The sequence below is a fragment of the Labrus bergylta genome, chromosome 21 (assembly GCF_963930695.1).
Source record: "Labrus bergylta chromosome 21, fLabBer1.1, whole genome shotgun sequence".
Taxonomy (NCBI): domain Eukaryota; kingdom Metazoa; phylum Chordata; class Actinopteri; order Labriformes; family Labridae; genus Labrus; species Labrus bergylta.
Window position 1 is genome coordinate 19,748,297 of NC_089215.1, and position 27,110 is coordinate 19,775,406.

General features: G+C 41.8%; 1 protein-coding gene across 2 annotated transcripts in view; it reads left to right on the plus strand.

Moving 5' to 3' along the window:
• The window catches only part of snx29 (sorting nexin 29), a 165,257-nt gene that overhangs the window by 24,878 nt on the left and 113,269 nt on the right, over nucleotides 1–27,110 (plus strand). For both annotated transcript variants that reach the window (XM_020642566.3, XM_020642567.3), the window contains exon 14: nucleotides 12,300–12,385. In XM_020642566.3, the coding sequence (XP_020498222.1) occupies nucleotides 12,300–12,385 (86 nt within the window). The remainder of the gene's footprint in view (nucleotides 1–12,299; nucleotides 12,386–27,110) is intronic.

Here is a 27,110-nt window from a genome sequence, read left to right on the forward strand (position 1 = left end):
TGAATTAAACCAATCAGGTTTGTGTCAGCTCTCACTCCCTTTGAGAGCCAGCTGCGCCTGCAGGCTGGTACAATGCTTACATGACCGATAATTCTTCAAAAGATGGAACTCTCGCCAGATCCTTTAACTTCTCTTTTTTCATCGTTCCCCCTGAACACACAGAACACACTCACATGACTCTGTGAGAAATATGTGGATGGCTGATTGATTACATCAGAATGATTGACAACACCTCATATTTAAACAAACACACCGCTGGACGCCAACAGGAGAACAAGAGCACTTGTGATTTAAATAAAGTGAGCGCTCTGCATTAAAATGAAAACTGCATCAGGAGATGAATAGGAGAGACACCTGTGCTGAGCGCAGAAACTTTGCAACAGGTGTACGATCGGAACTCCTGGCCTGAATTATTCTTTAAGTCCGCCCCTGATCTAAAATGTTTCCACTACACCGCCTAATGTCTCGAGTCTTATGACTGTTTCGTCTCCAAATCCAGTTCAGTCATAGATTTAAAGTATTGGTAAGGAGGGTGAATGTCAGAAAAACACAGGAAACTTTGATCCATCAGGTCCCTGTAGTGTATTATATTTCCTTCCACTTATTCAAACATACACAGACTTTGATCCCAATAAGTGACCACCTACTGTTTCCCTGTTAGCAAATTGCACCAGCTCAGCATCTACAATTGATTTCCTGTGTGCCAGACGTCTTCAGTGGAGCCCTGAGCCTTTAAATAGAGGATTAGTCACCCTTGAGCGGTCTAAAGAGAAAGCCTCAGCCAGCCTGTGTTCACATAGTCGCCTCCTACAGTAAGTAAAGCCACCGGCCAGGATTGATTGGAGGAGAGGCTCAAGTGAAGTGTGCGCGCCGACTGCTTAGGCTGATGGGTTTGTTGTTAACTGAGGCGGTGCAGCTGACAAATGACCCTGTTAATATGCGTTAATATTCATTTGGACATGGAACAATTGAAGTGGCCCTTTCGTGGTCATTTCTTACTATTTTTCATTGTCTTTGATTTTTTTGGAATAGTTTTTTGGATGATTCCAAATCCAACATTTTCTAGTTTATCTACTGGCTCATTTATCGTCACCGTGGGTCACCAACTTGTCAATCACATATGGTCACACCTTAATGTCCCAAAACATTCACTGGGAGCTGTAGATGTGTTCATTAGTTCAATAGAAGGAAACTCCACAGTTGGAGGTCAGAGCTCTTTGAAAAGGACCCTAAGCTAAGAGGTTAATAATGATTAACTACCCTCCTACTCACATAGAATCATCTCTCATTGGTTGCTGAAAATGGGAGGTATAAGCAGGCAGTTAACCAATACTGTGCCAGCATTCATGTGTCTATAACAATCCATCATAGGTTTGATAATATTGGCTTTACAATTTGTGAAAGACGACAACAGTTTATCTATTAAGACGCAGCAGAAAATATTATAAACAACGTTTAACAAAATCACAAGAAGCTTAATTCTTCACTCAGTCCATTTGGTTCAACTGTGTAAAGTGTGTGTATGGACAAGGCCTCTCTTCTCAGCAGTATGTCAACAATAGTCGTTTTCAGACTTCAAACTTCTTCAAAGTTCTAGGAACTGTTGGAACGCTCCTCCTTTTTTACCGATTTCACACCGCAGGAACTATGAACCGTTTAAGTTCCTAGAACTCCTTTTAGAGGAACCTTTTTAGCTCCTGCTTCAGAGTAGGTACCATGGCAGTGCGAATGCAGACAGAAAAAGTGTTCCTCTTGTGAAACAGAGTGGATAGTTCCTCTTCAAAAAGTCTGCAGAACTGTTTTGGTGCAGAAACACCTGTTGTCTCCTCCTCTCTGGGAGGGAGAGATTCTTTCAATACCCCCAAACTGGAGTGATGCAGCGGAACCCTGATGTGCTTGTGTGTCGTGTCTCACTATTTCATAATCCATGTTGTGATTGCAGGTGGCTTCTTTATGTTTAGCAATGCCTTTTTATATTAATTTACTAGAAGATTAGAAGAGTAACTGCTCATAAAATAACGTCTTATTTCTTTGTTTTAAGTCTTTCTTTCACTAGCAGGGCTCCTTTCCTTCACTTTACCTCACTCACATGACTTCTGCTGCTCTCTCTTGCTCTCGGCAGCTGGAGGCTTAAAGAGCCAGCCCGCGATCAACCACATCTGCAGCAGCGGGCGGCGGTCGTCGAGAAAAAAAATAAAAAATTCTAATCCATTTGATGTATTGATGGGAAAGGGTGGGAACATCTAAAATAATATTGTGAAAACAATTATTGTAACATTTTGCTGTATTGATTTTTTGGTCACAGTCCTCTTTTACAGGCTTTTGGCTAAAATGAAGTGTAAGAAAAACCTTAAAATAGCATTTTTTTTATGTTTTATATCTATTTTTCTGTTTTGCAAAAGTCAAAACAAGTTTGGAAACTTACATTCAGTGCAGCTTGAAGACCAAACTTGTGCTCACATGGATTTTAGTTGAAGCTTAAATCTAGTTATTTGTAACTTTTGTGCCACACTCAATATGAATAACTGACATTATGCTTTATATATATGACAGTGAACATGTAATGGGTCACATTCTGAATAAAGTTAAAAAGCCAAAAGAAGCAGATAAAAATACTTACTGCAGGTGACAGAGACAGTATGCTTTCTTTACACACACACACACACACTCTCAGACACACAAAGCCTATTCTATAGTCTGCCGCTAAATCTCAAGTGGTGCTTTTTCAATCTCAGCCAAATCTGTCTCGATCAATAGCGGCTATAAATACCAGTGAAGGAGCAGCAGCTATAGCCACTGAATGAGGGCTGGAAGCTGTCGGCATCATTCAGTTAAAGAGGCTACTGGCAACGGTTGCTATGTATCCCACAATCCTTTGTGATTCACTCGCAGTAAGGGTTGATTTGGAAGTCAGAAAACCTGACATTAAATCACTGACACTGAAAAACGGCGTCTCAACGTGAAAGGGAAGATCGGCCGACAGTTACTGAAGGATTCTGCTGCTGTTTAGTGTATCGACATGTTTATTTCAGGACAAATTGTTTAGGCTGAACGAACTTTGACAGGAAACTCTTTCTGTTCATGTTCAATGTTTATATCCTGCACCAGATGGTCCTGATGGTAATCTGCTTGATTCAGTGCTTCTTAAACTAATAACTGTAATAGCAAAGAGGCACCCATAGTCGAGGAAGTTGCATGAGTGTGCGTGCGTGCGTGCGTGCTTGCGTGCGTGCGTGCGTGCGTGCGTGCGTGTTTGTGTACGTTGAGTCCTGCTGTATATGGGGGTGGAAGAGGATGAGCGAGCCTCCATAGATAGATTCCGTGTGACGTCGGCCGCGGCAGAGAGGAGTGGGCTAAACTGAGCCTCTGCTCACTTATTGACTTACTCACATGCAAAACTTGGATATACAGCTGGACCCTTACTCTCACACCCACACACACACTCACACACAGATCCAAATATAACACTGGAGTGCAAGACCCTCCCTCACACACGGCAGCCCACATCCTTACTCTAAACTTCCATCAGACTGTAGAAGAAACACACATGTGAAGATGCTGTAGTTTGCTTTGGAGGCTCACACCACCTCAAATCTTCTGCACAGAAAGACCACTGACTACAGGGCAGGACGATACAGAAAGTAATGATCACAATGATTGTTTCTATATTGACTGGTAGAGCCCGACCGATTAATCGGCCAGTTGATGATATCTGATAAATCAGTCGGGCTCTGCTCACAATATCAACATAAAATAACATGGTTCAATTTGTATGTCAGGATCCCCAGCTCCTCCAGCCACATGTCCCATGTGTCCTTGGGTAAGACACTTAACCATAAGTTGTTCCTGCTTTGTATGACCTGCAGTGTAAAAGGGCTTAACAAGCTCAAGTCTATTTTCCATTTCAAATGAATGGTTTGAAACCAGTCAAAACAACAAATAAAGTCGAATGAAAAATTGTAAGGTAAAAGGGGCTTGGAGCCGAGCTGCTGCTAACACTAGCTTAGCTTGTTTCTGTCATAATAACCTTAAAATAAACATCACAATATAGCTGACTGAACACCTCCATCGTTGTTGTTGTCGAATTAAGAGGGCCACCAGTTGTACTTTCATAGCATTGAGTATTTATGCACAAAAAGGTTTGGATAAATCAACAGTCAGAGATTTGAATAAAGCTTCTCTGACTCAGATTGTTCCTATCAGGAATGTTTCCCTTTAACCCTCTGAGTGAGCACATAGCTTTGGGGCAGTATTAAGAAACAGGACTTATCTGGCCGACATCAGTGCAATAAATAATAGCTTTTTTAAGGTTTATTTTTGGGCTTCTTATGCCTTTTATTTAGAGACAGTACAGTGGATAAAATCAGAAATCAAGGAGAAAGAGAGAGAGAACGAGGATTGACATGCTTGAATGGAGCCACAGGTCGGATTCAAACCTGGGCCCCCGCTTTGGCCTCCGTACATGGTGTGTTTGCACTACCCACTGCTACCGGCACCCCAAAAACAATTACAGTTATTATAGCCTTTCACAAAACAATTGAAAATTGTTTTTTTTTACGAAAATTCAAAGCCAATCTTAATAATTATGTTTTGCCCTTAAACCCATTATATTAATAAAGGTTGTTTACAAGAGATAACTGCAGGGTACCCTGAATTGAAATTGAAAATTACAATTAAATGTCTCTATCTTCTTCATATTGCTTTAATTCAATTACTTTCATTCACAAAACAATCAGACATTGACTCATAAGAAAAAAAACAACTGCTGCTCAAATGTATGAAACCAAAATACCCTCGCTCGGAATATCAAGCCCTCAAACCTCTTCCCTCAAGGAGGGAAATGAACGTGCACACACACACACACACACACACACACACACACACACACACACACACACACACACACACTTTCCCCTCCACTTTTTCTCGTCCCTGTTTGTGGACGTCAGTTGGCAGAACAGAGAGCAGGCCTCTCATAGCAGGAAGTTGGGAAAACAGCCAGTTGAGTGGGCTTGGGCCAGAAAGTGGTACCTCGTCACAACGAGTGCGGGTGGTTTTACAGAGGGACGCCACTGACGCACACACACACACACACACACACATGCACACTCAAACACACACAAGGATCAGATGCGTCTCCGTTAGCTGAGCTGCTGTCTTTTCTCCAGGCGGTCTGGTGCGGCTGAGCTTGAAGAGCGAAAGACAAAGTGTGTTTGAAGTTTACCTACTCTACCTGTTAGGAGTGTTTGGGTTTTTCTTTTATTGGGAAGTCAATTATGTCACTCTGGGTGGGTGGTGGGGGGGTAGTCTTTCCTCATTCAGTGCTGACGTTTTGACAACCCAGACCTGAACTCAATTTCCTTGCCTTATAGATCCACATTCAGGCATGGATATGTGTGTGCACTGAGGCTTTGGAAATGAGTGTGTGTGCTCTGCTTTTTGACTTTGAGGCTGAGCAGTAAATTGCACTCAGGAGGGTTTATCCAGTGTGTGTTTTCTGAAGGCCTCTACCTTCTTGTTTTCTTCTTGTAAACAAAATCAACTGGTACCTGAAGCGGAGCCTGTTTAGCAGCGTTTATTGCACATAGTGATGCACAGGGATAATAAAGGAAAGGGAGAGGATAATAGAAGAGGGAGAGAGAGGAGAAAGTCCCCTCAGGGCTTGGACTTAACTTTGGTCTACACTGTGTGAGGTTGAGCAGAGAAGACACAATCTTCTATCTTTCCTCTTTATTTATTAGTCTCTTTGCTTTGCATAAGATATTCTGAAAGGTCTGTCTTCTCTAACTTCTCCTCTTCCATACATTGAACAAAGTTTTATCTGTTTAAAGTTAAGCTTTATTCAGGCATGCACTCGTGAACATTTCTAGAAAGTTTTAGGACAGGCCGCCCCTCAAATCTCCCTGACTTTCTGTATTTAATTGGAAGTATTCACAGTATCAATGAGTGAGTGGTAAATACATGCTAGCAAGGAGAGATGGTGTGAAACGGCTTCATTACATGCACACACCGGTTGCATGTTGTAAACATCATCAGCCCTACCTGTCTGCTCGCTGGGAATTTTCCTCAGTATTTTGTTGCTTCCATCTCACATCATCTCATCCTGACTTCACTGAGAAATGTTGCTAAGGGGCTGGCAGGAAAAAATCAGGGTAAACTGAGTGAAAAATTCAGGGGTTTGCTTTCACACATGCAGTTCCCCTACCACATTTGGGGAGATTTTCATACGTTTTTTTGTATGTGTAAAAACACCAGTACATACTCTTAAACCATTCCCCTTACCGCCTATGTCCACAGTGCTCAACCTCCGTTTCAGAGCGCTTCTCACCAGCGCTCATTGTTGCTAGGTTAGGAAAGTTAACTCCTGCTTCCCTTGGTAGTGACCATTAGGCGTGTTTAAAACATGAAAACAATGTAAAGGAGTCGAGTCCCGGAATCAGCAGCAGCTCTATAACTGGAAACTTTACCGTTAAAAAGTCAAGTCAGACTAGCGTCGCCTCTGCCATTGTTGTTGACAAAGCCTGATGTTGCCCTGTCTTGATTCTGATTGGTCGGTGAGAGAGAAGTGACATTGACAAGCTGGGCACTGTTCCAAAAGTTAAAATGTTTTCAACTCAGAGCGCAGCGTCAAAAAACAGCTGATGCTGAGGTGCGTTCAGGGTGCTCAGGGGTCTCGGTTTATTTTGCACACTGAAGCACACAAACTAATAAAACCAACTCCTGACCAACAGTGTTAAGTCTTTGGCACTTCTCTCACACATGGAAGAAGATAACTTGACTAGTTTTATTAACAAACACTTAATATGCTTATCCTCTGATTAGACACTAACATGGGCCGTCTTTCTGGGTCAGACTCTTAATGAGGACGTGGCTCATATCTGGTCCCTTATGAACCGGTCAATGGAAGCAGTTTTCCAAGCAGAGATGCCGAGCAAGGACTTCACTTTCAACAACTTTGCAGTCTCTGCAGGCAGAGAAGAGTTTCACATGAGCCTCAAACATCCTTCCAGAGAATCAACATGCACGGCAACAAAAAGACTGAATGGATTGCTCTCAATTGGAAAGCATCAAAGGAGAGCTAAAGCTACCATTCCTTACAAACATTTTGTGGAGAGAAAATCATGCAACTCCTACAGGGCTTTGTAGTCCAGTTTGTCTTCAGGATCCATCAGTCATCGTGTGTTCTGTGGCTCTGGATAATGGTTGTCTAAACTGAGTTTCTAATGATGGACTTTTCAAAGGTGTTATGAAAGTTTATGCAACCCAGAAATCTAGGATTGCAGCCTTAACGGACATAATAAGATATCTACTGAATTAAATCATAAAGTGACCTTACTATAACATCAGACATTAAGGAAACATGCAATGTTGAAGTGTTAGCTTCTCTGTCAACAACGCGGCAGCCAGTATATCCTCCTTCTATAATAATAGTAATAATAATAATAACTTTATTTATATAGCACCTTTAAAAACACAGGTTCACAGGAGAGAACTCCCATGATTCCCCACCAGCTTTAACATTATCTTTTGTTATTGTATTGGTTGAGAGCCCCCTGGTGGCGGAATCTACACGCTGTGCCTTTAATATGAATAATAGAAGGCAAAGACATGTAAAAACAAGTAAAGGATGTCCAATAATGTTGAGGCATGTGTTTGCCAGTTTTCCTGTCAGTAACGGGGGGATTACATACGGGGAATATCAAGAAATCCTTTGTTTGATTTACCATATGAAGGCCTGAGCTGCTGCCCGACCCGAGGGAAGCCGTTCAAACACAGACAGGACACCGAGGGCATATCAGGTCATGCTTTATCAGTCTGCCCTGAAATTGGATTTGACGTTGTACTGGGAAGGTGAGGCAGATTTTGGAGCGTTGATTCCTCATACCTTTCCCCTCAAGACCACTTACTTTGTAGATTCATCCCATAACGTTGGTGTGATTTACAACCGTGTCAGGAGGACTTTGCTGTAGGTCTCCATCACCTCCGAAAATCATTTTCTCTATGTCAGAGTGTGTACTTCTTTTCACACATTGGTAGAACTATTGGAATGAGGAAAATATATACAAATAACCAAAGCAGTCTACAATATCAAAATCCTCTGCTTTGAATGTTGATTTTGTTTTTCATAAAGAGAGGTGCTTTCTGTTTTTAAATATTTCAAGAAGCAAACTCACAACATCAACAGAAAACTCCTCAGTGGCATCATAGTGATCAATTATTTAAAAAAATGTGTTCATTATCAAGCTTTTGTGGTCTGAAATTGAATGTTCTATTTAAAATGAAGGCACGACTCTTAAAGCTTTGTTTGTTTAAAGAATGATTAATTTACAGCTCTGAATGAACGAGTCCCTGAACAAAGACGAGGGAGGAAACAGCAGCGCTTCTGAATAACTGAAGAGCTTTGCATATAGTCATTTCTATGGGCAGCTTGTAGATACCTTTTAGAACAGTTTAAATAATGAAGGTGGTAAAGGATTGCTAACTAGGCCTGTCCCTGACTAAGGATTTAAATAGAGTAGTCAAACCTGATTTGTCAGATTTTGCCTGTAGTCTGCCATATTCTCATTTGAGTTTAACCACATCATTCAACTATTTGTCTTCTAGACTTTGGATAAAATCTTATTCTATGATAGGACTTGATCCATCCTTTTTCCTCACTCATCATCACTGACGTCCCAGTGTGTTCGGGTCAGACCACCAACATACAAACGATGTCTTTAAACCTACCACTTAAAGATTTACTGAACTCTCCCGATCATAGTAATCCACCAGAAATGAGTCCCAACGATTTCAATTCTACAATTCACTTAGCAGACGCTTTTATCCAAAGCGACGTACATCAGAGAGTAAGTACAACACTAATCCATTCATACACCGCCAGCGAAGCAGCGGGAGCCATGCAGGGCTCAGCTGGGGATCGAACCCTCGACGATTGTGAGGCGTCGACTCTACCAACTGAGCGTCGACTCTACCAACTGAGCCACAGCCACCACCCTAAATCCAGTTAAAAGATTTATTCAGAACATAATACATCCATAAACATCCAATGAACAGTTAAAAAAACGTTGCTATTCCGCTGACCTTTTGATAACCGCCAATCTTTGTTTAAATACCTAGCCTTTAAATCAACACACACAAAGTTCCTCAGAGTAACTTGAAAGGGTTTAAAGTGTAAAAAAAAATATATATAATATATATAAGCTAAAGGCTTATTGGGTTACTATATGTCACCTCAACACTACTGTAGTTGCAGATCAAAAAGCTAAGTAGAAGGAAACTCTTGTGCTTCAGCCGCTCCACAAATGACGGTCGGTGCTCTCAGAGAAGGACCTCAGACGTGCACAATCTAATTCAGTGGACTCCTTCTCTGAGGCAGGATCCAAAGAAAGTTCTGGAGCAAAGGAATCACTTAAGGCTAATTTATTATGGTGCAAAGGACTTAACATTTCACCGCACCCCGTCTTCCTCAGAGTCAGAGTCCTCAATGTCAAAACTGTTTTTTCAGTACGTCTAAGAAATAGCTACAATGGGCTAAAAGTAAGTTTAGAGCCAAATTTAACAGCAGAGTTAAAGCGTTAGTGTTTTACATCTAGTCATGTAATGCATCCTATTCAATCTTATTTCAAAATTTTGGTTATTGTGGATTTTAAAAACTCTGTAAGAAGGTTGTCAGCCAACACAAACATGGAGTTTTGTGTGTTTAAAGAGAAATGTTAAGGATTAAAAACTGTAATATATTTGTCAGTGTGGTAATGAAAGGAACACAAGAGAGTAAAGAGTTTAGGTACTTAGGTATTTATACGTAGAAGTGATTATTTATGAGTATAGTTGTCAGTTCACTCTAAATTCATTTAACACTGTAATGTTTCTGTCTGTGAGACTACAGCCACGACAGTCATTTTCAGTTAAATGAGACACATAAGAATGTCTGCGTATCTGCCCGAGCGCTGACATAAACACTCGTGTACACACACACACACACACACACACACACACACACACACACACACACACACACACACACACACACTTAGAGCGAGCGAGCGGTGTGTATCAGCTATAATTTAATCAGGCTGGAGCAGCGTCTGGGCTGCGGGTGATTCTGATAACAGCGCAGACGTCTCCTCTGAGAGCTCGTCGTGTGGATTCAGGAGCTCTCCCGGCAGGCGACTCTTTTGTTGCTGGGGAATGAGGACTGATAAGCAGGGCACCGAAATCACCCATGGAGAATGAGAGGAGAGGGGGGGGACAGTGGCGGAGCAAGACAAAGGCTGTTAAATTTAACCGCCAAGGGCACAAAGCGGCACTCCAGCTCTGATTGATTAGCTCCCCAAAGTCGATGATGTTCAACCGGTTCTGGTTTGTTAAGAGACCGGCCTCTGTCTCTCACTGCTTTATCAGTGTATCGCATGTCTGTGTTCTTATCTGTAGTCCATCACATGCAAACACAGTACACCCACACACACCCACACACACACACACACACACTGATCAAAGCTTTGTTGATGCAGGACTTTATCTTGGATGGGCTGTAACTCTGATGCCATGCATGTACACCAATCAATATACCACTTCTCTATCTTATGTGGCTGATTTACATTTGAAGTGTCAGACCCCTCCTCCCCCCGACATTCTCCACGTTGGACAGGTGGGGAGTCTTGGTTGGAAGTGAAGACATGACGAAATGAGGCAGCCGCAGTGTGGTGTTTATGACATTTTCATGATACTAGCTACTACTGTATGATGACAGTTGTTGCCTTAAATATGATTTCTACCAGTAATCGTTCATAGTCAATGTATCCATGAAAGTCCATATCCATACTTTGCTCCCAGTTTATAAATCTGAATGACAGGGATCACAAGAACTTGTTATAGAAGGGTACAACATATTTGGGCCTTGGGTTACCTTAAGGTGGCGGAAGAACACAGCCCTCCAAAAGCACCCACTGATTCTATTAAAGCAGTGGTTCTCAACTGGTCCAGCCTTAGCACCCATCACCAAGAGGGGTCCCTTGACACGGGTCACACCCTCTGATGATTGCAAGCTGAAAATCAAGCAGGGGCGGGATTTTCACTCGAATCCAAGATTAAAAGAGTCTGAATCTGAAACGGCCAGCAGAACAAGCCCTGATCTGATAACTACTTTGGTCTAGTCAGCTTAGGTGGGTGAAGTGAAACTTGCTTTGAGTAGAGATTGATAGTGGGTCGTTGTCGGGCTTTGTTTGGGCCGAGCACTTAGCTCTGTGCTTGGAAGTTTTCTGGAGTTTTGAGAATGTTTCAAAAGCCTAATATTCATGGAGCTGTCTATGCATGTTTCTTCTTACAGTCAGCAGATTTCTTGTTATGAGCATTTAGAATCATATGAAGTGTAAAAAAAAAAGTGTGTATTCATGAGTTTGAAAGTGAGACATTTGAAATGAATTTTTAATCACAGCATCCCAGATGTGTGTTCAATGTCTCCCTCTTGTCTTTCCCGGACTCTATTTTGATTTGAATTTGATTCCCCGACTGCAGTCTTTATCTATTCATAAATAGTTGTGATCTGTTGTGTTTATGATGCTTTAACAAACTACCACCTCGGTTGACTTTGTTTGAATGATAATTCTGAGAATGAGGCTTTTTAAGTCTGACTTTTCAATCGACCTAAACCTTCATCTTTGCGCCCCTACCCTCAGTGAATCCTTTCTCTACCTAACATTCCTCTGACCTCTTTTATTAGGGGAAAGATTGACATGCTGTAGTTTATTCTTTGTTTTTGCAGTTCCTCCACAGTTTTGAAAAAGGCATATCCAAATATGTGTCAGTCCACCTACAGAGCTGCTCCTCACATTCTGATGTCTCTGCTCCACCTGTTACTGGCCACCTTCTTACTCGTGCTGCAGAGAGGTTGAAATGCGAGTCAAGAGACACTTCCCTCTAAATATGTCTCGGTGTTACCACCTGGATTAGATTTGGACTGTTTTTTTTTTAATTTTCATCGTTTCTCAGGTGACGGGATGTCACAACAAGTTTCACACCGTGTCCTTCTGCCACGCGCTGTCACAAAACCGAGTAAACAACTTCCTGTTACCGGCCCGGGTGCAGCTCCCAGAGGTGTCGGACAGAAAAATGAATCCTTTGTCACTCTATGCTGATGATTATATTGTGTGTATGCACGAACCTTTATGAAATATCTCATAGCTTTTAGCAAAGGTACCTGACATTAAACGGTCTTAAATGCTTGCATGTGATGTAGTAAAAGTGTTCTTACTTTACGTGTTGTGGTTTTAATCTGTGTGTGTTTGCTCGTGTGTGTGCAGGGAGAATGAGGTCCTGAAGGTCCAGCTGAAGAAGTATGTGGGGGCGGTGCAGATGCTTAAGAGAGAGGGGAGCCAGGGCAATGATGGTAAACACACACTCACACATGTACACAAACACACACACACACACACACTGCATCATTATGACCTGAAATTACATTTCATATCTGAGTCCCAGTCCGTTCATTTCGCTCTCAAACAGAACGTCTTGTAGACACACACACTAAGGTCATCAGCTCATCATCCCTCACCGCTACTGATACTTTTCTCAGAGGAGTCTTCACATTTACCACGGCTTGACGCCCCGTCACACAGAGCCAGCCTCTCACTCCTCTTACTCTGATTGATCCTTCTTCCTCCTCTTTTTTGTTTTTGACTAGATGGGATAACTTTGACTTTGTTTTTCGCTCTGCCAGGGGGATGTAAATCGCTGCTCTGTGTAAAGACTGGCGAGATAAGCCCCCCGCTGTATCAAAGGCAAATAAAAAATGAACATGGCAGATTATAGAGGGCCACAATAATAGCTAATTGCATTTTCAGGGGAGGAAGGGAGAGCAGTTATCTGTGTGGCCCTGAAGGCTTTATGTGCTGATGCATTTTATGGCTGGTTTTCTCTGTGAGACCACAGAGGTAAAGAGACGTGTTCAACTTTGTAATATCATGTTTTATTATGACTTTTTAAGGAACAAAGTCCTTTGAATCACACACATTTTAAGGAGATACTGTAATCTCAGTTATGTATTCATTAAGATGGAAGAAAAATAAAAACTCCAGTTTATTACAGAATCATTTTTGTCTTTAAGTTTATCATTGATATGACCATGGCAGATCTGGTGGTCCAGCAGTTTGAGGAAATGAGGCTGCAGAGAGCCTGGCAATACATTTGTTGAATGTCATGTTATTTTAAATGACAGGATTGATGACCAAACTAGTTAAACTATGATATGTAGAACTTTATTAGAATGTTTACATTAAAATATCGAAATGAATTGAAACTTGACTAAACCTGTGTAATATTATATTTTTTTGTCGAGTACTTACATGACCTCAAATTTTTCCAAAAGTTATCAAAGCCAAAGATTTCCGTAATTTTTTTTTTCTCCAAAATGTCTTTATTGGTTTTTACAGAAGATAAGAAAACATACAGTTGGCTTAAGAGTTGAGATTGTACTATGGTCATCTTTTGTAAACCCCATTCCTGTCTTTTCCTAATAAACCCCGCCTCCACCCATCCCAGTTAACCCCATACCCACCCAAACAGTCGGACGCCGCCATGACAGACAGAATGTTTATCATTGCCGTGGAAACACCAGACATTACGTCAAAGTCCTTAACATGAAGCGGGAGTTGCTGCTGATAGCTGCCGTACTGTTGCTGTATGTGCTGCTGTGTTAAAACCGTAAATTATGCTTGGATACATCATCGGCAACAATTCTCTTCCTCTGGTCGGTTTCGCCCGTTTGTCTTTGCTTCGGTCAACTCGGAGTTCGTTTTCATCTGGGGTGTGGAGGTGGAGTAGCAGAGAGAACTCCCATGATTCCCCACAACCCTCAACATCATCTTTTTGTTATTGTATTGATTGAGAGCCCCCTGGAGGTGGAATCTACATACTGTGCCTTTAAAAAAAACAAAAACAAAGTTAGAAAACAGACTTTCTGTTTTAACGAGCACATTTACCACCGTTTCATCAATGTTTCTCATCTTCTTGAGTTCAGTCAAATGATATTTGTTCCTTGTTAACGGGGTGCAGACCTGTGCAGCTTCGGCCTTCAACAACATGTTTAAAACATAACAGCAGCTTCACATTTCATCCCCATTGCTTCCTGGCAATTACTGTGTTCAGCCTGTCAAACAAGGCCGCCAGTCCCGCTTCCACAGGAGAGCTCAGTGGGGAGGAACGCTGACGATGGGAGATAATTGGAGGGAGAAGCGTGGATCCTGTCTCACCTATTTTATCAGGAAATAGTCATCACCTAGCTCAAAAAAGTCTTGACAAATCGGTTCCGGTTCACTGTCTTTTAAGTTTGCGGCGCTCCTCTTTGTTTGTTTTTTTTCTGCCGCCTTTTGTTATCTGTCTCCTTTATGTTGACTTTTCATTCTCCTTGAACCCTCTTCCTCTCTCTCTCCATTTTCACCCCTCCTTCATTCCTATCGTTCCCACTCGCTCCATCTCGGCTCCCCTCACCGCGACAGGCGTAGTAATTCCCTCTCCTCAGCGGCGTCTAAATGATTTCATCCTCCCTCGCCTTTGTCTTCCGCTAATGATGTGCCACGTTCCATCATTCTTTGATGTCGACTACCGCACTTGGATGAAATACGGTGTGTGTGCGTGTGGGTAAAGGAGAAGAAGTCATGTTTGAGAGGGAGCAAAAAAAAAACAAAAAAAAAAACGGGGGTATAAAGAGAAAACGGGGATGAATTGATACACAAGCACTGGTTTTCATGTGCTGTCAGCAGACTTCTCAATGATCAGTGCGCTGCCTTTTTGAAACCCCTCCTGTCTAATGATAGCGCTGAGTATGTGATCTTTGGAACGCTCTTCAGGCGACGTCAGACCCACTGACATCCCGCGAAAAGACGGCTTTCCTTTTCTACCGTTTCAGTTAAATGGAAAAGATTTTTCCTGCATGGCGCCTGTTAGTTTGGAGGGTTTCCCCCTCTCCTCTCCAACTTTCATATCAATGAATAGTGTGTGAGCATTCTTCTGACAGTACTGTACAAGTATTGTCAAAGTGCCTGAAATTCACTCATATTTAAAACCTGCATCACTTCAGTAGAGGACAGGATGTATACAGAGACGTTTGTATAACTTCCAAATTCCAAATCAATGGGCTCCATTATGTGTGATGTCAAAGTGACTTCTCCACATGGCTTTATATACCTACATATGGGTCTATGTGCATCCCTCTACATGTGCGTCATTAAGAGAAGCCATTATCAGAAGCCCCGGGGACTTGTAGTGTAACAGTGACAGTCATGTTTACTGTGATGAAGAGAAATCTCCAGGGAGATACACCAAGCACAACATGAGGAATTATCACACAACCCCGTTTTTACACCGCTCCAGGCTCTGGAGGATCCGTGAAGGTTTGTGAGAACGTGCACCGGTTTTGATCTTTGATTGTTGGCCTGGAAGAAAAATATGATTTTTCATACTTGTACATTTTCTAGTAGCAGATCAGTGCCTTGCAGTAAACTTCAAATTAAAGTCTAAACAGTGTTGATGATCATGAGACACCTCAACCAGACGCTGTATCTTTTCCAACTGTTTTTTTATTATTCTGCCCTGACTTCATCTTTCTCTGCTTGGGACCAAATCTCAAAGCCGACCTGTGAAAACCCTACCAGAGCCTGACCGACATGATCCCTGTCTCCCACCACTTTCATGTAGAAGTGTCCTTAGGAAAGATACAGACTCAAATTATTAGCAAAGAGACAGCCATTGGTGTGTGTGCATGTGCGTATGAACATGAAAACCTGACGGCCATGTTGGCACCTTGCACAGCAGCCTCTGAAATCAGCTTATGATTAAACGTGTGTATTGAGACCGCCCCCTTCTAGTCCACAAAATGTAAATCGTGGAAAGAAATCTTATTCTTGTCAATCATTTCTTAGAAAGTTGAAGAATAAGATCCTGAAAGACTTTCATGGAACTCCTCCTTGTCTGTTTGTCTTATTCATAGCGTTACCAGCCGAGCTCCCCCTTTAGGGGTGTTAGCCTGATGTTCTCACTTGAAAAGAGGGGTCCTGTCTTCTTGCTGGTTTTCAGGGGCTTCTAAATCATTACAGCTTTTGCTTTCAGCATTGTTGTTTACATATGGCTGTCTTTGGGCATGCCTTTATATAATAGTTATTTCAATGACTACTTGTCATGGTTTTGTATTTCTCTGTAATGCTAGGAAAAGAAAGGGTTCCAGCAGTGGGAGTGTGTAGACTTGAAACACAGGTTAGGGTAATAGGGAAAGTAAGAGTTTAAGCCAGACTGGCCTTAGATGGAGTACTTTTGAAGTCAACAATAGGGGGTCAGGATTACTAACGAGGTCTCTGACCGGATAAGAAAACATGCTCAGAGAACCTCGCTGTCTCCTCCTCAGTCGGAGCTCAATGTCTCCGAGGAGATAATGTTTGAAGGCTCTTCATTCTCCCGGGGGGATCTCTAATGGTCCGCACCGCTGTTTTGACTGACTGCTTTACCTCGGGGAACGATTCCCTGCGGGGATAGTCAGAGAGACTTGGGGAAACAGGTTTCACCTCCTTCCTTTGAGATGTTTGATGTTCCAGCTTTGGAGCAGAAAATAGCCTGCTATTGGAATCAGAGGCTATGAACCTTTTCAAGTGCTGGCTGGGCATGAAGAGGACACTCAAGGAGATCGATGGAGGGTCAGAGGGCGGTTAGTTAAGCTACAGTGTTCCCTCTCTTCCATTTTCTCTTCAGGGGCTTTGTGATATTTCTATTTCCTCTCTGTTTTATAACGGCAGTCTAATATTCAATTGAATCAATTCACATTTCTGTCGACACAGTCAAAGCAGGAAAAAATGACCTTTAGCATTCATACAACCTCCTGCTGTTGTTATTCTAACCTGACTATTTGACCTTTTTTTCTACTCAGTTAGTCATTCCAATGATAATGAAGACAACCCCCTGGAACTGTCCTTGAAACAGATTTGAGCTGGGTGGGTTTGTTTTGGGGGGGATGGGGGGGTGATGATTCTTATTTCTGATGTATTTTCAAGCTGCAGTCTCTTTCTGAACTTTTTTATGCCACTATTTTAAAGAGAAGACAGTGGATAGAATCAAACACCGGGGAGAGAGGAAATTAGCGCAACAATTTTAATATAATTTACGAAGAGTCTGTATTTGGCAATCATCATGTCTACATCCATACAAAGTGAAAAACAAAACAAAAACAAACAAATAACACCAAAAATCGCCACCATGTGTACAACCTATCCCACCAGTTTGATTTTACATAATTGTGTTACTATACTGTCCCCATGTTTTTCTTTGTCCTGTTTGCTCGTTTACTTATTTTGTCCCTCTTTCTAATTCATTCATTTTATTTACTGACCCTTTTCCTTTTGTTTTGTTTGTTTGTTTGTTTGTTTGTTTTGATCTAAATCTGCTTGCAAAACTGTATCGTACCACAGTTTGTATCTCTGTTTTTTTATTGTGAGTTTTGGTGAATAAAAGTTTAAAAAAAAGAAGATAAAAAAAGAAAAAGAAACCGGGGATATAGGGAGTCAGGGAATGACATGCAGGAAAGGAGTCACAGGTAGGACTCGAACCCGTGGCGCCCGCTCTCTAGGACAACAGCCTCTGCACATGGGGTGCACGCACTAACTGCTAGGCTACCGGCTCCCCGCAAGCTGCAGTCTCTGTATTTTATATGCAACAATGAAAACATTGCTACAGAAAGATTTAAAAACATATTTAGAATCAATAAATATATAGATGAGATATGACTTTTTTTTGTGACATCAAAGTCCCTCTGAGCTCTGTGTAAACACAGACAAGACTGAATTTACTCATTCAAGCTTTATGATACTTTATCTGCACAGAATAATCAGAGTACAGCAGTTAACAGCCAGAGAGACGGAGAAGAAGTGATCAGTAAATAGAAATGAGTAGATCACTGACACACCTACTCAAGATCTTTGAGAACTTTGACAATATGTCTGGATACAAAATGAATTGGACGAGCAGGTAACTTCCTTTAGCATTCCTGTTGCTTACAATTTGACATACCTAGGGGTTCATATCTACCCCTCACTTGAAACATTAACCATTAACTATTACAATAAAGTTCTTAGGGACATTCAGGAATTAAAGAGAGAGAGAGTCCACATTTCCTACCTCCTATAAATGAAAAAGACAGACAACAAAATGATCAAATAATAATAATATGAAGAGTAGACAGACTTTGTACACAGATAGATGGGACTTTAGATTGTGCACAAATGTGTAAATCACACATGGGTTGTAGCATAAGGGAATGACTTGAATCAGATATTGTAGGGTGTTATTTCACGTTATAAGACAGGTGGTGCACAGAAAAATTCTGACGTAACGATTAAAGGACCTACAGAAGCGTATTGCATTCATATGGGGAGATCATTACGATCTTTATCTCATAATAAGAAGAAGCCAGGCCGACTTTTTTTTTTTACCCCATATGAATGCAAACGCTTCCATATATAGAAACACATCTGTAAAAATGTATTAGGAAATATATGTGATTATGTATATGTACAGTGTAAACCAGATGTGTTAGTGGTATGTACTTCCATCATTCCCTGGATTAGACATTTGTACAATTTTAATGCAACAATCAAACATGTGTAATGTATCATATATAGATTAATAAATACCATGTGACCTGAGAAATCAAAACACAAAGTACATCCTTGTTTCCCCCGTCTCGTCTCTTCTCCTCCGGGGTTCTAAGTGAACAGATCTGTACTTGGATTCATTCTGCTTTTTCCTGCCTGTCAGTGCGTACGTGTTTAATTTGCCCATAAATAAACCCGCAGCGGACAGCAGCTTATTCATCTCCTATAAGGAAATGGATTACACGGCTGTTTAAAAACCCAATAAAGCTTCCCTCGCCGTGTTTCGGTTCTCTCCTGCTTCCTCCGAGAGCCGGCAGCGTTAATGAGTGAACGAGAGGCATTTGTCAGCGCTTGCCTTTGCTAATAGGAGAGTGTAACTTCTTCATTACACATCACATAGATCCCCGTTTACTGTCGCTGTGCGCGCCCTCACTTGGCCCCCCTGTAGGGCCGCGGGGGAGGTCAGGACTCCTGCTTTGAGGTGTCAGCTGTGTGGGTAACATGATTGTGTTTATTGGCCTCATGTGTGCATAAATGTGCGGTTACATATTAATAAAAAAACGGACGACGTGTGTAGCAGAGTTGTTTTACAAGGCTGCGTGTGTGTATGTGTGTGTCTGTGTGCATCTGAGTTAACATGGAGGTGGATTTTCATTACTTGTTAACTAACGCAGTGTGTTTGGGGGTTAATGAGAGAAAAGCAGGTCACCATGGCGATAGGGGGCTCGTTAGAAAGTAAATGTGTGTAGGTATGTGTTTTGTCAGGGCGATTGTGCATATGTGTGCATCATGAGATGGTGTTAATTGTTTTTTGGTTGGAGGAGTCCCATGTCTCTTTGAGTGAGTGTATGTTCAGATGTTTGTGGACGTGTGTGTGTGTGTGTGAGGCTTAAATTAATCTGTGCATTAGCGGCTTGTAGGTGTGTATGAACCCTTTGTAACCGATTTGTAAGTGGTTTGTGTTATAAATCTATTTACTCGCCGGTAGGGAGACTGTAAAAGAGCAAATGATGAGTCATTCTCTGTGAAATGAGTTTAATTGTGCCCACACATTACACCGGATCACAACAAGAGAGGCTGAACAGCTCACACTGTTTAGCCTCTCAGGTCTTAATCCAACAGATTGGGCCTGTTTACTGGCTCAAAGGTGTGAGCGACTTTCATTTTGACAGCACTGGGTGGTCTTTCTCTCTCTCTCTCTGTGTGTAGGTGTGTGTGTATTTATGAGAATTAATCCCACACACACTGTTTATTTACCTGGCACAAGAGAGGTGACATCGCATATTATTATTAGTCACAGGTGGGGGCCGGGTGGTCACCGCCCGATTCTCGCATATGTGTTTGTGTATTTATGCACACTGTGGCGTCATATCGCCGAGGGGTTTCCATGTGGACGCGGCAGGGGTGTGTGGCAGATTGTCATCGCCTGGACAGGTCGGTGTAAATGAACATTTTAATCATCTCGCCGAATGCCAGAGCCTGCTGGGTGTCATCACGCCCGCCTTTCCCTAAAGATAAATATGGACACGCCGAAAAGAGGGAAAAGCCCACCCAGGATGTGTGGACTCCCATCCGATGCATCTTCTGGTTCTTTGGGAACAAATCTCAACATGGGTCCAAGATTTTGGTTGAAACATTTTGTTACACAAATACTGAAGATGTGGTAAACTCCACTGTCACCTGTTATAAAAAGTCAGAAATTGAAATGATAAAAACACTTGCTCATCGTAACACAGCATACATCAAGTCCTTCTAAATCTTCCCTCAAGGCTAACATAAATCAGCATTAGTTCCAAAGCTCTCCCACCTAATCTGATGGATCTTTACATGGAGAACTCATGAGCTGGAAAAGCATTCATATTGATTACTGTGATCATTAATCATTGCAATGTAGAGTTTGCACATTCTTCCAACTTCAAGTCTTGGAATCACTGCACCAAATAATGCTCCTGAAGATGTTTCTAACGGGAGCGAGGTGCGAGGACAGAGGACCACTAAAGAATTGAATCCCCTCCCACGTTTTTGTCACAGCTTTCCTAAAAGCAAAGTGAACTAAACATCACAGATATGAAAAAACTTTAAAGATGCTGACGAATGAAAGCAACAAGTGTTCACTGTAGATTCCACAGCTGGGGAGGGGGCTGCAATAGACCAGGTAGGTTTATTTATGGAGCATCTTTCAGACAAATCAAAGTGCTTCACTCAGGCACACAAAGCATTTCAAACATTTTATCAAATAAATTGATGTTTGTGCATTCAATAATTCAATATGTAATCGCACAGTACATCGTTTTTCCCCTTTAGTTCAGGCCTTTTTAAAACTGTCAATATTGCCCATTGATGTTTAATGGGCTTTGAGTTTTACAGGTGACAAGATGAGACGAATAATATAAAAGATCTACCTCATCTGTTGTGGATGACCTCCTTGAATGCTCTCAGTGATGACCATTAACCCCGTCTAAGTAGAGTCATTGAAGACTGTGTCTGTCCTCCAGTCAGACTCTGCTCCATAGACGTTAGCGTTTACAAATGAGCGCTGTTAAATTTTTAAAGATTCAGTCATTTACTTGATTTTCTTTAGCCCTCTGCTTGGGGCGGCTGTGGCTCAGTTGGTAGAGTCGGTTGTCTCTCAACTGGAAGGTCGACGGGTTTGATCCCCAGCTCCTGCAGCAATACGTCCGATGAGTCCTTGGGCAAGACACTAAACCCCAAATTGCTCCCAATGCTTCGTCGGCGGCGTATGAATCGGGTTAGTTACTTCTGATGCTCACTTCACATAGCAGCCTCTACCATCAGTGTGTGAATAGGGAGGTGGTGTAAAAGCGCTGAGTCGTCAGAAGACAAGAAAAGCGCTGTACAAGCTCAAGTCCGTTTACTGTCCTCCTTACTGCCTGCCTTTGAAGGAGCTTTACAATATGAAAGTCTAAGTATTTCAGTCTACAGATGTACTTTGTTCTGAAAGCTCCCTTAAATAAAAAAAAGTTAGTTGACAATACCCCATACCGGCGAGTTAAAGTGAAAGCTAAGATCTCTCACTTGTTTCCACTATGGAATCATCTTCACAGAGGATCAGAGACAAGCTTACAGGGAGTATGGAGGGATTTTCACTGAAGCATTGTATGCAAAAATTGTAGAGCGACTGAAATGAAGGAGGACGGCTCTAATATTCTCGCTCGCTGAATCCTCTTTGTGATGGAATGAGGCGTCTTGTCTTTGAGACTTGATTAAGAGAAGAGAGAGAGAGGAGCCAATATGAGTCAGAAGGAAACCGGGGGGGGGGGGGGGGAGCCTGCAGGTGATGCAGCTGGAGGATCAGCTCCTCTCTTTGCCTCGGGCTGGTTTTGAATTCACACACACACACACACACACACACACACACACACACACTTGCATATACTTGCACATATTTAGACACACACATATTCCTCTAGGCTGTTACTGTACATGGAACTCATCCTGCTACCACACAAGCAGGTCTATGTTAAGTCTGGGAGACTTCAAGACTCCAGCCACTCAGTACACTAAGGAACTGTGAATGATGAGTGATGCAGACTGCAGGCATGTGTGAACCTCTGTATATACTCTAATTACATGAGGTCTACAATTCTACAATTCACTTAGCAGACACTTTTATCCAAAGCGACGTACATCAGAGAGTAAGAACAACACAAGCAAGGATCTAGAAAAAAGAGAACAATGTCAGTAAGAGCAAACGATCAGCTTTGAGTCTGATTGGACACACAGGTGCTGACAGGAAGTGACCAGAGGCAAAGCACAACAATGACAGCAGTTTCTAGAGCGCTCTAATCAGTATAGAAACCATCTTATAAGTTGTCATTATCAAACAAAAACCATCGTCACAACCATCATCATCATCAATAATATCAAAACCATCGTCGTCATCATCATTAAGTTAGGAGGTATTCATGAAAGAGCTGGGTCTTTAGCTTTTTATATAGATCTCCTCCAAACAACTTGCAATCAAACCCTTTTCTTCCCATTTTAAAATCACTTGTCCAGTTTAGATGGGAGAAGTTGATATTATGTGATATTGATCAGGGAACTAACTGTGTGTTTATTCACAAGTTATTGATCTTATTTACTCTCCATGTATCTTGATTTAAGAATGGGGCTGTGTTTAAGGGCAAATTTTGCAATGACTTCCATCCCATTTTCAGAAATGAACTACATTAGTATTTGGTAAAAAAAAAAATGTCAAAGGAATAAGAAGTTGTGTAAAAGTAGACTTCCTTCCCTTAGCTATTGAGTTGAGCATTAATGCACATTTTAGTCTTGTCATTTCAAATCTGAAATGTATACTCATAAGTAGACATAAAGGAGTGCATTTATATAGAAATATTTATTTATACTGAAAAACCACATTCAAAAAGTCTGTTTTTACAGCAGAGATGAACATGTTTACAGCTTGGTACAAAACAAACAAATAGGTGTGATTAGCTCATGTCTCGATGGACACACACTGTACGGGGGTCGTTTGATTTGATGAAGGATAAGAGTTATTCACAATAAGGCGTGTAGCTGACCAGCTTGACAGGCGGGTGCGGTGTAACGGTTTGTCAAGAGGCTTAAAACCTGTCTCAGCTCTCAGCCTGTGGGTGTCATCACTCAGTCCATCCGGGGGAGACCTCCCTCACAGCGAGCTGTTGAAGAGAAGCAACCGAAGTCCACCCCAGAAGAACCAACAAATACAGATGTTGTTGAGGCTCAGGTTTCTTCCTCTGTCTCTGCAGCTCTCTGGGCACCTCGACGGACCAGTCACCAATAATCCACACTGTGTCTTTAGGAGAAATACAAAGGTGTTCAATTAATGCCTCAGACAAGACACAATGTACAGTTAACTATATGTGACAGCTCAGGGTGTGTTTTTGTTATGAGCCACATCTGCAGGAATAATATTGAACAAGGTAGCTGTAACTCATCATAATAGATGCCAGTCTTAAACACTATTTTTTCTAATACTTAAAGTTTTTGTTGTGAAGCTGACACTGTCCACAGACTCCATGACTTCACGGGGTTCTATAGAAAACAAATGTCTTATAATAAATACTAAATAATTATTTTTCAATTGTCATGTTCACCGTCATCGCTGTTGACATCAGTAAATATAAGACACAGACATTCCTCTTTTTGTCAGAACAGTAACATGAACTGTATGCTTTGTAATATTGATTTCTTCTGGATGTCTCATATTTACAGTCTATGGATAAAACTTTGTTAATGTATTTCTCTGCTGACACTGACAAAGTCTAACTTCTCTAACAAATAACTAATAACCATGACTGTATATTTAAAAAAGTGTAGTTTTAAGACTTTAATTAGATATTTGGGTTGAATATAATTTGTTTTAACTGTGTTGTAGAAAAGTTAAATGTTAACTTACTGTTTGTAGAGTTTTCTCAGGACGAGCAGGAATAGTTGATGATAGCAGCCTAGCTGTTAGCTATGCTGTGAAGTGGACTGCTAATGTCGAGCTGAATGGGCGGTCCCGCCTTACTGCTGTTGCTAGGTTGATCCGAAATTAGGTTGAGACTGCAAATCCAATATGGATGCGGCCCTCGATTGGACTCATTTGCTGCCTATGTAACAGACGGGTCAGGGTTCGTCCAGTAATATTTACAGTCTATGGCATGGACTCACAGTTTATATACCTGCAGAACCAGGAAACCTGCAGACTTCTCCTGTCCTCCAGTTTCTGAGTCAGAGAAGTTTCTCCCCTTCTCTCTTTCTTTTTATTGTGTGTAGCCTTTTTGCCTTTAGTGGATAGGACATCTGAAGACAGACAGGAAGTGTTGGGAGGGTTAGGGTTAGTGACATGCAGCAAAGGGCCGAGGTCAGATTTGAACCCACAGCCACTGCAACAAGGTCTGTAGCCTCTGTTCATTGGGCGCTTGTCATAACCACCAGACTATAGACTATAGATTATTTCCTCCCCCCTCTCTTTCTGACCTGTTGAGTCTTCATCTGCAGCAGTTTTTATGTGTCCATAAAAGTATCCTCTTCTTTTCACAGGAAACTTCTTGTCATGGCCGCTGTAAAAATATGCACATTTTATTTGTCTTGATGTCTTAGCGTTCTGTTTGAACAGCTTGACCAGTGAGCTGCAGGTGGATGAGCACGAGTGTGTTGGTTGGGTGGCCTGCTGACAGAAAAGTAAAGTGCTGAGAATGTTTCTCTATCTAGTCGAGCTAGGCGAGCCGGTCATTTACTGCATGACCGCCCAGTTGATGATAACACAGCGGTGGAGGAGAGAGAGTCCTAATGGTCCGAGTTGCAGAGAGTAGATGCCAGGGCTGCTTGTTACTCTCTCTGTGTTGTGTCATTTAACACATGTTTTGGTGCTGAGGCTCGTGGCGGAGCGGCTAAGTGGTGTGACCGTCGAGTGTGTTGACGTGGAGCGTCGGTTTTGTCCCGCAGAAGGAGACTTTGAGGTTGAGTGTCATATTTGAAGGGGGGGCGGTTTTTAATTACAGCAGCAGCTGGATGTCGGATGCCTGCGACGCTCCCACCCATTTCCACACCTCTTCTCAAAGTCGTTGCAAAGCACTCTGGGTAGGACGCAGAGGCTTTAAAGAAAACTTTGGTTGCGATGATGTCATCCGCTCCTTTGAACAGAGGGGATTTTTAATCAGAGCTGATCAGTGCTCTTCACAGTGGCCTCTGTGGTGTCCCACACACAGAGCTGATAATGAAACTGTAGGAGCATCTGTCTGTGTTGTCCTTTTCCCTCTTAGTGTTGTTTTCTCATGCCAGGAAAGAAAGAAAGTTTTCCTTTTTCTTCTTTTAATTTTCTTAGGCAGATTTATTCTGCATGTTATTCTCATGTGTTTCCTGACCTAACAGATTAAATTGCCGTGACTGTATGCATTTTTTCTGCATTGCATTGTGTTTTAAGTTTTTATTCTGAATCATCACAAGCAGTATTTTTTCAAATTGAAATAGCAGAACCAGAAAAAAAAAACAGTGACATATCGTGACATCCTGTTTCATGATCATCATCAACTTATGGGGCTTTCACACTTGCAGAAAGCTAGCGGTTAGCACACAGCTTTCAGATGCTACAACCACCTGCTGGCAATAGTAGTGCATAACAACCAGGCAGCAGGAAAAATAATGGAAATAATGTATTTTTCTAAGATTAAACGGAAGTTGCATGAACACTTTGATTATTTAGAATCACATGACTATTTGAGTATTCAAAAACATGAGTAAAAAAACACTAACGATGTTTGGGAAAACCAGTCGTTTTTAAATATTACATCCACTTTTATCCAACAATATTCCTCATTTCTAAGTTGTTCATTTTACATAATTAATCTCTGCACTTTGGCTTCTAGTTTTCTGTAATACAATATCATCGAGCACGATTTGTTGCAGGCCATCAAAGATTTTTTTAAACATATACAACTACAAATGTCAACCTCACTGTGCTTGCTAATGGAAAATGCAGCAACTCATGTATGTGTTCCAAATTCCATAGAAATCCATCAGGTAGTTATTTTTAGATGTTACAGACATCGCCTCCTGTTGAGACAGACTGAGTGAGGCTAAGTCTCGTCTGTTTGAAATCTTGATTCTGAATGTGGGACTTCTTGTTCAGGCAGCAGTCCATGAAGATTTAAACGCCATTATACTTTGACATAAATCATTATCAGAATTGATTACCTTATTGGCAGAAATAAGCAAGTTAGAGAAGGTTTATAAAAAAGACATGTATTACAAGTAGTGTCGTTTTCAGTGAGTCCAAACTGACAACTTTGATCAGTGAAAAACAAGCAGACATTAAAGCGCTGCAAAGGTCAAACACACACTAAATGTGAGCCACATCGAGACAGACATTCCCATTCATCCTGCTCACCAGCACTCCTCTAATAATAGGAACAATAACGATAAATTCAGCTTGGTGTGCCTTTCAAGGAACTCGAAGATTCTGCAGACACAAAAAGAGTTCATTCTTCTATTCCAGCTTTAGGCCGAGTCTCCAAACATGTGGGTGTAATCTGTTTTTGAGTGATATGTCTGGGCGTGATTATGACTTTTTCTTTTTCCTTTTTGGGAGCACTGCCGGGGATTTGGATATGAATATTTAGAGTCTTACATAGATAACTATCCACGCCTGTTTGGAGCCTTTTTCATTTTTTCGAACCCCGTGGAGCCTTTTTGAGAAAGCCGCCGTAGCTCCCCGCTGAATAAAAGCCACCAGCAAAGCAGCAAATCTCTGCTATCGCTTTATCTCAGAGCACTTTCACCCCCCCCCCGTCGCACTGAGTCACACGGCCCTCTTAGACCCCCCCCCCAACCCCCCTCACCCCTCTTTCTCTTCCATGTGTGTCTGTATGTGTAGCTTGTTAATGTGAGTATGAATACAACCCAGCTCTATAAACATCTCAATCCTGCTGCTGCTTATGAGCCCCGCAGCGCCGCTCTCTGCTCCGTCAGAGAGCCGGAGGCTTTGGAGGAGGG